The sequence below is a fragment of the Coenobita brevimanus genome, chromosome 86, assembly GCF_032717465.1.
Source record: "Coenobita brevimanus isolate Jiangsu-jjx chromosome 86, ASM3271746v2, whole genome shotgun sequence".
Classification (NCBI taxonomy): Eukaryota; Metazoa; Arthropoda; class Malacostraca; order Decapoda; family Coenobitidae; genus Coenobita; species Coenobita brevimanus.
Genome location: NC_137039.1, coordinates 29,527,753 through 29,545,590, shown reverse-complemented (window position 1 = coordinate 29,545,590; position 17,838 = coordinate 29,527,753). Strand labels below are relative to the sequence as shown.

The 17,838-nt window shown below is 42.8% G+C and overlaps 1 protein-coding gene across 1 annotated transcript in view; it reads left to right on the top strand.

Moving 5' to 3' along the window:
• The window catches only part of LOC145410634 (uncharacterized), a 39,112-nt gene that overhangs the window by 15,366 nt on the left and 5,908 nt on the right, over positions 1-17,838 (top strand). Inside the window, 1 exon segment of the mRNA XM_080280747.1 lies at positions 11,772-11,958. Coding sequence (XP_080136873.1) covers positions 11,772-11,958 — 187 coding nt within the window.

Below are 17,838 nucleotides of genomic sequence, written 5' to 3'. Positions count from 1 at the left end.
CGGACCTGAGACGTCTTGGAAGTGAAAGGGCGAGGCTCCTGAGGTGCTGTAGGGGTATTTTGTCCCAGGAGTCACGAATGGCGGCTTCCAACTTAGGCAGAGAGCTCACGTCTTTCCCTTGGAGACTCTTCTTTACGAGGTACCAGAGGTTTTCAATGGGGTTGAGGTCTGGGCTATTTCCTGGCCAGTCTGTCATGAATGATACCTCGCAGTCACGAAGCCAATTGGTGACCGATTTGGCCTTGTGAGCAGGTGCACCGTCCTGCTGAAACACTCGTGCACCTGTTAGCTCGAAGGAGTCTGGTAAATGATCACACAGAAGCTCCAGGTAAACATCCTGATTCACTCTGATGTTCTTGGGAAGTACAACAAGCTTCCCCAAACCCTTCCCTGAGAAACAACCCCATACCATGAGTGAATCAGGATGTTTAACTGTGCTTTCTACATACCGTGGGTCAAGTGGGTCACTACCTTTGCGTCGATACACACGTGCTCCTCTGTTACAGGTAACACTAAACGTTGCCTCATCAGACCACAACACTGACAACCATTGCTCCTCACCCCAGGTTAGATATTTATTAGCAAAGGAAAGCCTACGAATTCTCTGGCTCTTGGTGAGAAGAGGCTTTTTCACAGGCCTGTGACTTGTGTAACCAAGCTCATGCACCCTACGAGACACTGTTCTCACTGACACCTCACCAAACACTTCCGGGTTGCTCTCCTTAATTTTCCTTGCACTCACACGAGGATTAAACTCCACTGCACGTTTTAAAACATTAACAGACCTTGGGGAAGTTTTCCTAGGCCTACCAGACCGCGGTTTCTTTGTGGGAACTGCACCACTGTTTTCCTCCCGAAACCGCGCACACCAACGACGCACTGTCGATCGTGCCACACCAACCAATTCACTAATTTCCTTTGTCTGGTGGCCTGCCTCCTTTAGAGCAATGATCTGGGATATGATTTCACTCGATAGTTCACGGGTAGGTGCCATAACAAAGTTGTGAAGGCCAGAAAACTGCGGGACACTCGGTAAAAAATGGCGCAATTTGAGAGGGACACTCGGCGGAGTTCCTCTCTCTCAGGCAGCCCGTGGGCGACTGAGGCGGGAACCAACCAGCGCGTCGGAAGGCCCCAGGCTACCGTGACGTCATGCTCGGAGCTCAAACTTGTGGCTCAATTCTTACCCCCCAGAATGGGTGATTCTTTTTGGGCCATAAGTATTGCGCGCCTGGTGGACAACGCTGAATACTTCTGACGAGCACTGTATATATATATATATATATATATATATATATATATATATATCATTCATCATCCAATCCTTCATTGTCCCATAAGGAGTGTAGGAGCCCGGGGCTAGGCAAGTTGGTCCTGACATTGAAGATGAGATTGACCAGCCTCACTCATCCCTGAGTGGCATTACGTGAGCAATAAACCCCAACCATCCCTTGGATATAAACCTTCACCGGCTCAGTCCGATTGGAGCGCAATAATTACCCACTAAACCACCAGGCATCAAAATTTGGTTATATGGTTACCAACCAGAGTAGTAAATGGTTTCCTGTTGTACAGGAAACCATTTGATGTGTATATATATATATATATATATATATATATATATATATATACATCGTCTAATCCTGTGTTGCCCCATGAGGGGTGTAGGAGCCCAGGGCTAGGCAAGTTGGTGCTAACAAAGATGAGAGTGACCAGCCTCGCTCATCCCTGAGTGGCAGTACGTGAGCAATAAACCCCAACCATCCCTTGGATAGTAACCTGCACAGGCTCAATCTGATTGGGGCACCTTAATTGCCCACTAAACCACCAGGTGCCATAAATTGGTTGTATGGTTACCACCCAGCATAGTAAAAGGTTTCCTGGTGTACAGGAGGCCGTTTGGCTTGTCACACAGTGTAGAGTCACCCATAGGCAGAAGAGGAAAGAATGGAGGAAAGAAAGACAGAAGAGAGAGTGTAAAGTCACCCATAGGCAGAAGGAAAAGGTATATATATATACAGTATATTGCCAGACGCCTCAGTCCCGTTCGGGGTGGCCACAAATATATATAGATAGATACACACATATATACATATACTAGGTAGAGGTTCCCTGGGATACAAAAAATTGTTTCAGGGGTTCTTCCATGGTGTAAAGGTTGGAGATCACTGATATAGATAGGTAGATATAATCAGGTTCAGTCCAGTTCTCACCCATTGTGGAGCTAGAGATATATACTCGACTTCTTGTGTTCATTCGTATTGTTTATAAAGGCACCAACATGCTTGCATGCATTGGCCTTGGTACCTAATAGGAGCACTTCATGCTCAGTCTCTGATAGCTTCCCTGTTCAATCCTTTAACCCTGATATCACACTCAGTGACCACATCCTCTTTTTTTTTTTTTTTTTTTTTTTTTTTTTTTTTTTTAAATACTCTCTTGCAAACCTAGTCACGATGTATTAGCAAAAATGGTCTCTGTTGTAAGTATCCAAGGTCATCATTAATTGTAACTCTATAACAGTTGACAATTTAACTCATGTTGATAAGCATTGTTAACCAAGAATTAGGTCAAGAGTCACTTTCTCATTACAGTACATCAACTCCTTGGACATCCAACATTCTCTAAACCCTTAGGTTTAAAAAATGTATCCTAAGCTGAATAAAACTGTCATATAACAACATTGAAATATGTGACATCCTCAGTCTGAAATGGTTAAGGAAGTGCACATGGTGAGGGTTGCTTTCATCTTATCTTTACTTTTGTGACATATTGCTCTAATATTTTTGTCACATTATCATCATCATCATCATCCAGACCTCTTTTCCCACCTTAGGGCAGTGTGAGGAGTAGCAACGTCCAGACAGCCTAGGTTTGCCCAGTCTAATGGGCCAAGCTTCCATTCAGTCATCATTCAAGCCCCTGGAATCATGGCTTTATCTGATAATGCCAAAAACTTTCACTACATTTTGTAGCTTCACATAAATGTATCCAATAGATTCAGTCCGGATGCTGTCATGTTAAAAGGGGTACCAAATCCCTGGTCAAGGACCTCTTCTCACAACATTCATCTAGCCAAATTGTCACTTTCCTAACCTCACCAACCAGCTCGATCTCTTGTCGGTTCCCAAGCCATACCGACTTCTAAACCTCTCTTCCTCACACACTCATCCACCATATCCCTTCACCTTCTCCATGGTCTACCGTTTCTCCTCCTCCTTGAAGTTCTCTCTGATATACCTTTTTCACCACTGTATTGTTATTCATTCTCTCCACCTGATCATACCATTTCAGTACACCCTTTTCTATTCTGGTGTCCACAGACTTCCTCACTCCATATCATTTATGAATCACATTATTTAGTATCCTGTCCACTCTCTATACTCCACATACATTCCTCAGCAGTCCCATCTCCACTGCTCTCACTCTTGACTCTTGATTTTCATGCCACATCATGGTGTCACATTCATATGTTAAACTTGGCACTTAACCTGCCTCGTACCAACATCGTACAATGCACGTCACAACTTTTTTTCACGCCCAGTCCCCACGACCTTTATACATGTTTTGCATTTGCAAGATCCATCATTTGCACATTTTTCATATTTCACGCATGATTTTTGGTCGTAGACGCATGACGCCTTCCTCTACCTGCCGCCAGGTGGGGACACTCCCCAACCCTGCGTGACCCACGCACACCTTTGACTCGGCCACTCACCTGTTAGCAGTGACCCAGGACAGACATGGTGCGCTGAGGTCTCTCTGACGAGGAAAACCAAGCCGTCCTGGACTGATATCCAGCAGAGGCCTTCACTTGCGACAGTGGTTTGCCAATCAACAACGGTGTCCTCGACAAAGACTACGTGCTGCCTGACGAGGAGATACCGACACCAAGGAAGCAGCAGTATGTAACATATTGTCAGGCAGGGGAAGGCCAGGCTAGATCACGAGGACGTGCACGCACCTCTCTCCATCCTGTGCATGAAGGGTCGGACGAGGACAGAGCAGGTGGATATGGTGTTCCCACGTGGTTAGGGTGGGAACGGATCTTGCCACATGGAATGGAAGGGGCAAGGAGGCGAGTAAGGTATGGGCCTGTTGTTTTGTGTGGGGAAGGCGGAAGTGTAGGGGCGGGAGTGTGTGGTGTGGAAAATGAAAGTTGTGGTGACAGGCAGGGAGCTCCCGTGCTCCCACGTGGTGCACCTGGACGGTGGGCAGGTGAGGTGGAGCTGCTCCCAAGCATCTCCTTCACCCCACAGCCCCGTGATGTGGGGAAAGGGACGAAGGGGAAGGGGAAAGGAAAAAGGAGTGCGAGTTGGGAAGGGTGCCGTTCTCCACCCCCACACCCTCTTCTCCACACCCCGACGATGGAGACGAGGCTGGAGACGGTAATGTGTCTTGGTTCTGGGAGGACGGGAGTGATTTTGTACCAACAACTCACCCCTTCACAGACGAGTGGTGGTCTGGCTGCACTGCTCCACACATCCATGAAGGCTCCCACAGGGTGGATTTCTTCCACCGTTACTTCTCTGAGCTGTTTATGGAGCATATAGTGGAGCAGACAAACACCTTCGCCAGGAGCATGCGCCGTGAAAGCAAACGCAAGGGGACAATGAGCAGGCACTCATGGCGCTATGATTACCCAGTAACAGTAGGTGAGCTGTTCATTTTTTTGGCCTTGGTTCTTTTGATGGGTATTGTACGAAAAAGACAAATTCCGGCTTACTGGTCAACTGACCCGATTACTTACACACCGTTCTTTGGTAAAGTTATGAGTTGGAGTAGGTGTCAATACATTCTGAGCCGCCTGCATTTCTATGATGCAGACGACTCTGCTAGTGCAAATAACACAGATAAAATGAGGAGAATTAGGCTTGTTTTTGATCACCTACGGGAAACATTCCGCTCTCCTTACAGAGACCTCATTATAGACGAGAGTCTTGTGTTGTGGAGAGGCAATATTTCCTTTCACCAGTACATACCCAACAAGAGGCACCATCTTGGGTTCAAGATCTTTGTTATGTGTGACTGTAAAACTGGTTATGTGCAAGACATAGTCTTGTAGACCGGTGCAGAGACAGACATAATAGAAGATCGAAATATTGGACTCTCTGGGTCCGTGGCAAAGACAGCGATAGAGCAGTACCTTCATCGTGGTTACGTCTTGTACCTGGATAACTGGTACACTAGCTCTCTTCTCACTCGGTACCTCCATCTTCACAACACTGGAGTCTGTGGAATGGTGAATCTCAGGAGGTAACTAGACAGGAATGAGGTGGTTTTCTTCAAGGCAAACAACACCCTTGCCATTGTATGGAACCACAAGAGAGAAATTTCCCTCCTGTTGACGGTACGTCGCCCCCTGATGTGCCGTATGGACTCCGTGGAATACACCGGCCAGAGGAGGGCCCATGTCTGGAAATCGGAGTCAGTAGTGGAGTACAGTGTGAACATGAGGCAGGTAGACCAGTCTGAATCCATGATTTCCAGTGTGGAATGTGCCAGGACCACGATGAAGTGGTAGAAGAAACTCTTCCACCTGCACGATATCATGGTCCTCAACTGCCACTACCTCCATGCCTTGACAACAGGAACCTCCGAGATCTTCGAGGGGTTTGTGAGGGAGCTGTCCCAAGAGATCATCGGGAAATATGCAGAGGAAAGGCCCCACACCCACACCCGCACCGCCACTACTGGCCAGATGCCCCTATGCCTCACAGGACAGCACTTCCTCACCACCATCCCCTCTCAACCAAACTGCCCCAGACCTCAGCACCACTGTCATGTATGCAGCAACTCCAAAGTAAGAACGAGCACTGGCAGACGAGATGCGAGTGTGTGGATTATAATGTTGGCTTGTGCCTTGAGCCCAGTTTCAAGGAATATCACACCCTACTACATTACTGATAATGTGTGTATGTATGCACACTCTAGTAAGGCCAATCAATATATAACACTGTGTGCTTGCGAGAATATCACACTCACTATAATAGTAAGTCATGTATATATGTGATAACAGTTATAGAAGGTTGGAAAATGTGGAAAAGTATAATGGAAGTTGAAGAAGAGAATGTAATACTGTGTGCTTGCGAGAATATTACGCTCGGCATGTAAATATGCGATAACATTACACTCATTATAATTGTAAGGCCTGTCAGTATGTGATAACAGTTATAGAAGTTGAAAATTGGTATAATCTTTGTGGAATCAAAGTTCAGAATAAAAACGTAATACTGTGTGCTTGTGAGAATATCACCCTCACTATAATAGTAAGGCATGTCTGTACAAGGTAGGGTAGTGGATGTTGGAGTGGCCCTGGTGAGAGAGGATAGTGTTTGGAAACTCCCTGTACTGTTGTTTGCAGATGATACTGTGTTGTTGAGTGAAGATGAAGGGGAGCTGCAAGGCTTGGTGGATGAGTTTGAGAGAGTGTGTAAGAAACGGAACCTAAAGGTGAATGTAGGGAAGAGTAAAGTGATGGTCTTTGAGAGAGGTGAAGTCAGTGAATGTATAGCGAGGTTGGATGGTGAGGAATTGGAAAATGTGAGTACGTTTAAGTATTTGGGTAGTGTGATGAGTAAGGATGGAGGTTTGGAGGGTGAAGTGCTTGAAAGGGTACAGCAGGGAAGAAAGGTTGCTGGTTCCTTGAAAGCAGTGATAAGAAACAGGGAAGTGAGCATGGAAGTAAAAAAGTTACTACATGACAGTATTGTGATACCAACTCTAACGTACGGAAGTGAAGCTTGGACGTTGTTGGAAGGACACAAGTCAAGAGTGAGAGCAGTGGAAATGAGTTATTTAAGAGGAGCTTGTGGAGTCACGTGGAGAGACAGGCTGACGAATGAGGATATAAAGGAGCGTTGTGGTGTTGATGTGGATGTGATAGGAAGCGTTGTGAGGAACACACTGAGGTGGTTTGGCCATGTGGAGAGGATGGAGGGTGAAAGACTGACGAAGAGAGTGTATGTGAGTGAGGTGGAGGGTGGAAGAGGGAGGGGGAGACCGAGGATGAGATGGAGGGATGGGGTGGAGAGGTATATGAGAGAGGGGGGTGTGAGTTGGGAGCAGGGTAGTGAAATGGCGGGGGACAGGGCGACTTGGAGGCGATTTGTTTGTGGCCACCCCAAACGGGATTGAGGCGTCTGGCAATAGATAGATAGATGTCTGTATGCAATAATATTACGCTCATTATAATATTAAGGCCTCTCAATATGTGATAGATGTTATAGAAAGTTGAAAATAGTATAATGATTGTAGAAAAGTACAGGTATAATGTAAGTTGAAACTACTGTCTCATGAGTCAGTTGTGCAAGAATTCAGTGATTTTCAGGTGTTCCAATACTGAACCAACCCTTATATCGCCTATATATATATATATATATATATATTTTTTTTTTTTTTAACCAATATATTCTTGTACTACATGTAAATTTTTAACAAATAAATGTATATTTTTTGTATTCTGGGTGGTTTCAAATAGTTACCCCTACCATAGAAAACACGGCACCCGCACCGTGCCTCAACAAAGTATGAAACCAGGTGCGTGGAGGCTCACCTGTCCCGACCACTTATAAGCTGAGGTGAGCACTTTCTTGGTGATTTTCCTTTGTTTCTCACCAAAAGCAGAAGTTAGCAAAAAAAAAAAAAAAAAAAAAAAATCGGGTTTTAGGGTGGGTTTGGTAATAAATTGGTCAGTACGGGGCAGGTTAAAGCTTGGATAATTTATAGGAACATTTGCCATGGGGGTGAGAATTTTGAAGCCTTTAATGATGTGCGTTCTAGCTTAAGTCACTGGGCACTGTGTTGGTTGTTTCTGTTATATTGTTTTCCTCGATGTTTGTGGATTCAACACACCTCAATCAGAAAAATTGGTCTTGGATGATGGTCAATGAATATGGTTCCCCCAGTCATAGCTTATACTGTAGTTACATCTTAACATTTCATTTACCCACCATTCCTTGCAGTGTCATAAATGTGCATATTTGTAATTTTTGCAAATCACTGTGGTTATTTTGATTCGTAAGTGTAACCAGCTGCCAACCATTGTTTATTGCAGTATTTAGTTGATAAATACCTGTACAGGTACACCCCGATATACACGAGTACTGTCTTCCAGAAGTCGTGTAATTTGAGTTTCTTGTAATTTAAACATGATTTTCCCATAAGAATACATGTTAAGTGAAGGAATTAGGTTCTGTGAACTTTCTAGAGTACTATATGGGAAATAAAATACAATTATGCTATAATTCCATATCTTTAATTTCACATGAATTATGTAAACACACTTACAGATAGAGAGTAGAGGCACAGGGAGCTCACATTACAACAACTCGCCTGAATCCATCTCCTGCTCTGACCTGCATCTGATGGCTGGCTCTGACTTCGTATTCGTAATCCCTAACCGCTGGGTGTCGGTCAGAACTGTGGTTGTTTTTGTGCCACAGTTTGAAGTGGCCGCCACTTTACCTCATAACCAAAAGCTAGGGAGGGACTCCCGTCAGCTGAGCCAACCATACCTCAGTTGTCTCTGTGACTTTGCCAGGTGCAAGACAATCTTTTCTTAACCCTTCTCGTCTGATTCTGTTCCCGCCTCACGTGGACTTTTGCCTTGTGCACCCCTGCCAAGCTGCTTTCCAAGGATACTAGGAAAGGACTTATAAAGCCATAGGGCATGCTTTGGACACCACTGTGTCTCGTTTATCTAGCAATGGGGAAGTTATCACGTTAAGAGCAGAGCCATAGTCAGGGCCATGGGCAGATGCATGGACCCATCCTGTTCTCCCAGCAAAAATTAGTCCTCATCCTCATGTCATTACTCATTGACATAGTGATCTACAGACTTGGGGATACTTTCATTCGCAAGAAGAGTAGATGAGTAATATGGTCTTTAATTTGTTTCCCTAATTGCTATAGTTTTCGAGATATTAAGGTTTGAAAACAGGCTATTTTCAGGAAAATTCCCATAATGAGTGAACAACAGCACTACCTGGCATGCAGGGGTTATAGAAGTTTAGCATGGTGGTCTGGGTGGTTTTCCTCTGTTTTTCCCTCAGCATCTCATTTTAGCACCAAAGCTCTGCTAGCACCTTACAGGGAACTTTAGAACTGTGTACACTGGGGGTCATTCTCCTCCAGCAGGGCAAGTCCTGATCTTAAAGTTTCCAACACATCAACAAGCACTTTTGTAATCGGTGAAATGTCCCATGGTGTGAGTTTTGTGTGTTCTTAAATTGTGTTAAAAACATGCAGGCAAAAAGATGTATTTTCTACATCGTGTTATTTAATGTGTAATTTAAACTTGCGTAAATCAAGAGGGACCTGTACCAGGACAGTATTATGATAAACAGTGTGTTATTCCCATTGGATGTGAGTTACAAGATCTGTTCAGAAAGTATCCAACCTTAGGCTTTAAAAAAATAATACCTGACTGTTGAGTTAGGACACTAATCCCCCTCAAAGTAGGCCCCTTCTGACTTGACACACACAATCCAGCATTCTTTCCACTTCCTGAAACATTTTTCAGATTCTGTTTTGGTTATCACCTGTAGGTTCTTCATCACATTCATCATGATCTCTTCTCTCAAACTGGGAGCCCTTCAGTGGAGTTTTGAGCTTAGGGAATGACCAAAAATCACACGGAGCCATGTCTGGTGAGTAGGGAGCCTGTCAGACTTGTGGGATGTTGTGCTTGGCCTAAAATACCTGAATCAGTCGAAAAGAGTGAGCAGGGGCGTTGTTATGGTGCAGCTTCCAACTTGCCGCTTTCCAAAGGTCTGATCTCTTCCCCTGAACTGTCATGAAGACGACAGATAACATCGAGGTAGTAATGTTTGCTGACAGTCCTGCCTTCTGGTGCCTATTTGCGATGCACAACACCGCATTTATAGAAAATAATTGTCAACATGCATTTCACTTGCTACAGATCTGTTGTGCCCCCCCCCCCCCCCCCCCCCGAGGACCCTGCATGCTTCCACTGGAACAACTGTGCTTTGGTTTTGGGGTCATACCCATATATCCAGTTCCCACCACTGGATACACTCAGTTCTCATCTCCAGTGATAACAGTCTTCATAAAGTCTGGATTGTGATTTGCACATTTCAATGTGTTCAGCAACATTCATCTGCAGAGCTAGTTGTTCATGTGAAAGAAGAGATCATGACAAATGCGACAAAGCTCCTGCAAGAGATACTGAAAACCGACTTTGAAAAATGTTTCAGTCAGTGGAAAGAATGTTGGGGTATGTGTCATGTCAGAAGGGATCTACTTTGAGGGGCATTAGTGTCCTAGCTCAACAGGTTAGCTATTTAGAGCCCAAGGTCGTATATAGGCAAACCCTGATTTACGATACCCCTAGATGCGATACCCCAGAATGGTGATGAGGGTAGGAATACCACCCTTCCCCGCCTGTCGTAGGGCTACCTCTGGTTTTGCGATGGGTTTTTATTTTATTTTTATTTTTTTTACCAATTTTGATGATATTTTTGACAAATTTTGTGTATATGTTGATTTATAAACTGTTTTTAGACCTAGATTAAAATGTTTTAGTCATAGGTGAACACTGTCATTTGGGGTATGGATTCTCACCCATCAGATGAGGTACAAAACAGTATAGACAACTAGGTGACTCAATGAAGAATATTTCATGTTTGACCATTGAACCGTGATCTAACCTATAATGGAATACATAATAATAATTTTAAATATTAATAATTATGAAAACCTGTGAGAGTATATATTTCATGCATTGATGAAAACTGTGACTGATAAACCATGTGTTTGCATTTGGCCTGTTCAAGGAAAAATGCTTTGAAAATACAAAGGAATTTCTAAATAAATGTTGGAAAATAAGAAGAAAATAAAGGAGCTCAGCAACCACAATAGTAACTAAAACGACAAAGAGGGGCTGTTGAAAAGGCTATCCCGATTGCATTTTTCGTTGAGAATTCCCCGTGAAAACATCAATGATTCACCATCACAACAATTCGCACTTTGGACAATTCTGCATCATTGATACATTATGCATAACAGGTGTTTATTGATTGTCCCAGGCTTGTCTGATGGTGGGATTGTATACACTGCTGCTGCTTCTTCTCTACAGAGTTTGAATATGAGTCAGAGATGGCATTCTCCAGTGACCTTGACTGGGTACAAGCCAGATGGGCAGTGGTTTTATGCTTAGGTTAGCTTCTTTTACAGTTGTTCAGCCATGTAGATTGGCTTTAAACTTTTTAAATTTTTTACTCATTTGGGTGGGTTTAGGACTTGGTTGGGGGGGAAACCCAAGGCTCAAAAACGCATCCCTATACATGTTAAATATACCCTGAGATACGATATCCCACCTAACGATGGGTTTTTACTTAACCAGTTGCACCATTAAACTGAGGTATGCGTGTACTTTTTGAACAGACCTCACATGTCACTATTGTTTTTTGTTAACCAGTTACTGCACTCCCAAAGTCTAACTCATAACCCAGCTTAACCAAAATATTTTAAATAAAAAGCTGTTGCTTAAGTCTCCATTATGTAACTCATGAATTATATATTCATTGAATTACATTGGAGACTGTTCTTTCTTCCTTATGATCAGAAGTCTTAGATTAGTATCTGTAGACAATACAGGATATTATTCATCTTGCAGTCTTAAGGTCTGCAACTGACAAGTACTTTCCTATGTACTGTGTATCCATCCACAGATTTTCAGTGAACACTCATCATGTGACCAAGTTTCCTGTCTCAAGCTTAATCTAAAATACCCTACTCTTTGTCTTCAGTCTCAGATTCGGAACTGGTTCACGGATAGACGTGTGGCCAGCAAGAAGGCGGGACTCTTTCCTCGAGACAAGGTACTGCTGTTCTGCCCGTACTGTGAGGTGCCTTTGAAGACAGAGGCAGACCAGAAGAATCACCTCTTCTCCACATTACACGTCAAGAAGCTCCTTGGTCCTGAATATGCTGGACGTGAGTATGAGGCACAATTATTACTACCATTTTTATTATTGTTGTGGCTGTAGGCTCATTTGGACATGAGCCCAGTGGACTTCAGGATGAAGATGCCCTTTTCCTGCAGTCCACCATCCTACATTTGGGAGATGGGAAAGAATTGAGGAGTGTACAGGCATCACCTGGATTTAATGGGTTAAATACTGTAGAGTGAGGTGTACTGTAGACTTTAATGAATGATTTGGTTTATCTTGAACATTAAGTTTAGAGCATTCGTTGCTTAGTAGCCACCTTAAATATCGCATGTAATTTTCCCCTTTTCAAGAAATTGCCTTTACAGTAAAACTTCGATATAATAGACTTCAGTAGACCAGAATTCGCTTTTATCGGAATCGAGGAGTTATCGGACTAAATTCTTATGGATTGGAAAAAGTCCGATAAAGCCAGAAGCAGTCCGGACTGCCTGGCCACTTCAGCTATGTTCACCACAATAAGGTAAATAAAAGACAGATTTTTCAGTGAACAGTACAGTATTATTACATATACAGTAATCCCTATACTACCCGGACACCCACTTTTCGGACACCCCACTTACCGGACATTGTGGACCTGGACCTTCAAAAAAAAAAAAATCCCCTCATAATTTGAAATTGCCACGCAGTGCCGAACAGCTGTTTACACCATGGCCCCTTCACCCCTTCCTTCCTCCCTGCTCCCCTCTCAGGGTTGCCATTTGGTATTTTTCATAACTTTTTTTTTTTTTTTTTTTTTTTTTTTTTTTTTGACTGGGCATAGGCTTCACAGCCTGCTATCAAGGCCCAGCAGTCCTCCTACATACCATACACCTTTACATGTCTTGTGGGCCAATTTAGTAATGAAAAATTTGTTTGGTAATGAATCAGAATAACGCATTACCAAATGGATTTTTCACATGTATGAGGATACACAGGTTGGAGATGGTGGATTGTCTGCTCTCTCTGATTAATTTGCTAGCCTACATAGCGTGAAAATAATCAACATGCTGTTAATTATAAGAAGAGTGATTACATTTATTTCCACTTAGCTTTATGAATTTGGTAATGAAAAGTTAAATTTGGTAATGAAAATTGAGGAGTTTGGTAATGTGGCTGTTGCAATCTGGCAACTCTGTTTCCCTGTCACCAACACTCCAACAGTTAGTTTAACTTCGATCACAAGTGGATGCTTATCGCAGTGGATGCCACACATGCTCGTTTTTTGTGTGTGTGTGAATAAACTGCAATTCTTCGCCAGTAGACCACACGGGAATTTACAGTGTTGTGCAGTGTTAAGAAATTAGAATTTAGAGTGCAGAGGATTAACTGTGGAGTGCAGACTGGCGGTTGAAACTGGCTTGGTGCAGTTAACAATGTGCAGCATTAAACAATTATAACTTGCATTGCAAAGAATTACTGTAAGTGCAGCACAACACTGGATTACTATAGGTGCTTCAGGAGCATTTTTGCCACTGCCAAAGCCTTAAGAAGGTGGCCACAGACGTGCTGTAAGTACCCTGGCTGAGGTACAGTCACTTCTAATTCCTCATTCTTTGGTTCCTTTTCATTTATTTCATGCTTTATGTCCATTATTAGTGTGAATAGGGTCTTCAGTAGGTTTAAATAGGTGCTATGCATGTCCAGTAGGGAGTTATTTAGGTGGCTTTCAAAGTTAGGCTGGGTTAGGGTCCTTAAGTACCAGTCCAGCAGGCAGGTGCCCACTTTCCGGACATTGGCTCTATTACATCGGATAGTGGAGGGATTACTGTATTATACCATTTGATTATTGTAATGAATGTACTGTACTGTATAATACAGTAAATTACAGTAAACCCTCTCTAATTCGGATTAATTGGGGGGAACCCCATGTCAAAATGTCTGAAAATTCGAATTATAAGAGCACATGCCTCCCCCAACCCCCAAAGCACAACCACACCCACTAAAACTTGGCTTTTTCACAAAAACATTGAACAGTACTGTACCCATGTCCCATACCACCTGCAACTGCCTATCTGTGTTGTGTGGATGGTCGCTGTGATGAGAAGCATTTATTTGCTTATTTCCTTGCTCCACATTTCCTCTCAGAACTCTGAGCACGTGGTTCCAGACTAACTTTAGTTAGGCCTAAGCACTCTGAAAGTTCTATAAACACAAGAAGAGTATTTATTCCAAAGGAAAATGTAACCTTGTTGGACAAAGTGCCGTGTCGTGTAGGAGTTTGAATGCAAACAATCAGACAGTTAGCTGTGATGAGAAGCGTTCAATTTGCTTATTTCCTTGCTCCTAATTTCCTTGCAGAACTCTGAGCACATGGTTCCAAACTAACTTTAGTTAGGCCAAAGCACTCTGAAAGTGCTGTAAACACAAGAAAAACATTTATTTATTTAGAAAATATAAAATTGTTGGACGAAGTGACGCATGATGTAGTTTACATGCAAACAATCAGACAGATAAAATGAGTCGGTTGTGTTTTACAATGGGGATAGTTTCTTTATTGGAAAAAAACGAAAAAGTTAATGATGAAGCAGTAAAATTAATGTTTTTGCCTTTAGTGCAACAAGTGTGAAGAAGAAGAAGAGGAAGAAGAAGAAAAAAAAAAAATGATTGTCTTTGGTCGAGAAAATTTGGCTCTGATGGTATGTGAAGACACTACGTGTAAACGTAAATACAGTAGTTGGGTATGATGACTATGAGAGTTCAGTTCTTGTGAATTGTACTGTACTGTCATACATATTATACTGCTTGGCTGACTTGTGTATTATTCACAGTTACTGCATTCGTGTGTATCTGAGAAGTGAGAAGTATGGAATTACTCACTGGTGACAACTTCAGTATATATATATTTTTTCTTTATTGTTGATGACTAATGAGTTTCAAAAATAGTTTCACACTGAATTTTTATTTTTTAATGAGTGCTTTGAAAGCGGTTCCTGGCGAAATATGCATGATGCTGGGTGGCCATTGATGTGTTGGAAAGGTTGGAGGTTTTTTCTGATTGGTAATGAGGACTTTCAAGTGGCTTAGTGGCAATCGTTGGAGGTTAAAATATTTATGGGGAGTATTAGGGGGCAAGCTAGTTGGTTAGGTTAGAATGCACGGATGTGTCCAGTCGGCGACATCGTATGTAAACACAGTGTCTTGGATGTCTTACAGCAGACATATTTATAATAACCTATCTTTAAATATATTTTTAACAAAAAATATGGGGCTCCTAGAATCTAACCCCCTCCATTATCAGTAAACAGAGATGTTGCTTCTTTAGCATTATTTTATCGATACTTTTACCATACGTGCTCTGACAAACTGGCTTCAATTGTGCCTCCCCTTCACATTTTCTCATGAAATACTTGGGCAGCTGGAAGCGCCCATGAACTCACACTCTCTCCCCTGCAATGCAAAACCTCTGCTTATCAAAATTCATATATCCCTAGAACTACTACTTTCTGGAATTCACTTCCTGGGAGTCGTTTCCCACAAACATTTAATCTACTTCAATTTAAATCCAGTTGTTATGAATATTTTATGAATGGAGGATGCCAGGCACATGGACTTATTTTTTTCCCTTTGTTTTTCCTTCCTCCATTAAAAAAAAATATATATATATATATATGTCACATTTTAGGATAGAAACCACTCGGAGCATGTCTGTTGCGGAGAGAGACTCGGGCTGAACTGAGCAGCGTGGCGAGAAATTCCCCAACTAGAACCCTTTTTCAGACTTGTCCCGCTTAATTTGTATTTCTATCCGAACTAAAATTATTTGTCCGGCGGTCAAAAAGATCCGAATTAACTGATATCTGATTTATTTGAGTTCAAATTAGAGAGGATTTACTGTACTGCAGTGGTGGTGAAAACAGTTTAAATACCGTTGGTGCGATCTGGGCTGTTTGATTTATCGGAAAAAGTTCGGGATAGCAGGGAGAAGTCTGGATGTCGCTTTTATCGGAATTTCGCTTTTTTCCAGAATGACTTGGGCCCAGATTAGTTCGTTATATTGAGGTTTTACTGTATTTTGATTTTTGCCAACTTTATCTTTTCCTTCAAGCAAAAAATACCCCCTGATGTCTGTCTGAGCTATTGATAATAACTACTTTTATAGATTAGTGTATCATGTGAAAGTACAGGAATCTGTAGATGATAAAAGTAACCAGCCTTACATCATCTATTATATGACTGTGGTCCTTTATTAATCGTTTTAGTGTGATGATGCATCTGTAATTATTCTTGCAACCTCAGTATGTTGGTATTGTGTTTAGGAAGAACTCTCTTGCATTGTCTGAAAGGGTTAAATAATCCCCTTTAAGCCTTTCAGAAGTATTGTGCCTGTTTCAGTTGTATTCTTGCAGCCTCCAGACATTTCATTCAGCATAGGCAAGGGCTTCAGAGTAAATTGAGATCAAACAAAAGAGATGGTATTTAGGGCTGGTGGTGGTACTGTCAAAGAAGAGGGAGAGTGGCCACATGTAATTTGCCACAAGGGCATGGGAAGTAATTCCATCTTGTCCAGTGTTTCTGATAAGTGGTGGTATTAGAGGTAAACTACGCTGATTTCATGTGCAGTGGGTCAGGGAGAGCAGGTGGAGATTGCCAGGCATGAAAGGATTGAACCTGCTGGTGAATCTTCTGTGTGGAAGAGTTTTGTTATTTGGGAGACATGTTATTTGCTGGAGGTGGGGCTGGAGCTAGCTCTGTGGCTAGAGTGAGGAATTGTTGGAAGAAGTTCAGGGAGCTGTTGCTTCTCCTGATACTGAGAGAGCTCTCCTTCCATGCTAAGGGATCTTTGTATGCGGCATGTGTTATGAGTGTAATGCTGTGTGGTAGTGGGACCTGGGCAGTAAAGGAAGAGGATATTCGCAGGCTCAAACATACAGAAATGGCAATGATTAGGTGGATGTGCAGTGCGGCCCTGATTGTGAGGCCTGGGGGGCTGGGTTTACAATGGAAGAGTTGAGAGGTAGGATGGGACCGGAATGTACTGGTGTTGTGATGAGGAGAGGTAGATTGAGGTGGTTTGGGCATGTGGAGATGGTGGGGGATGATAATTGGGTGCAGAAAGTGAGAAGTGTTAATGTTAGGGGTAGGGTTTCAAGAGGTAGACCGAAAAGGACCTTGGACGAGGTCATTGAGTGTGACCTCAGGGATGAGAGACTGAATAGGGAAGCAACCAGAGATTGAGCAGCATGGAGAGCCGCCATTAGGTCACCAAGGCTGACGCATACAAGCATGTTGGAGCCTTCAAAAACTAAACAGATTGAAACATTAGGCAAGCGATCTCATTTGGAAGGATTTTTATTTGACCTAAGGAAGAGGTCTCATATAGAAGGAATTTACCTTTTACAACTGTAGTTTGTGTATTCAGTTCTTGCTCCCTGAAGATGTATTTATTCAGCTTGAAAAGAGATCATGTGTTGAAGGATTTATGATTGTAGTAGAAGTAGTAGTACCATAGTTGCAATCCCAGGCTAACCTGAGTGTGAGGTGGACTGCAGGCTGAAGTTGCCCTCCTCCTCCTGTTCATCGTCCTCCTCTTGGGGGATTGGGAGAGGACTGAGGGATGTTTAACTATGACAGCAGAGCTAGTTGGTTATGTCAGTAAGACTGCAAGAAGGCGTCCCTTTCTAACACCAAGGATTAATGATGGAATAGTCCACATTTCACGGGTTATCATATTGACATTGCCAGCGTATTACAGAGTGGTTGTAAGTAGTACTCCACAAGAAATTCATCTGGTGTCATGTTATATTGTGGCTCAGTCTGCTGGTATGGGCATGGATATGGCAGTGGGAGCAGGAAATAAATGAGGGTAGACATTGATAACTTGGCCGAATGGAAGAGGAGTATTATGTATGAACCAACCTGTATTTTGATGCCATGTCTTCTAGTG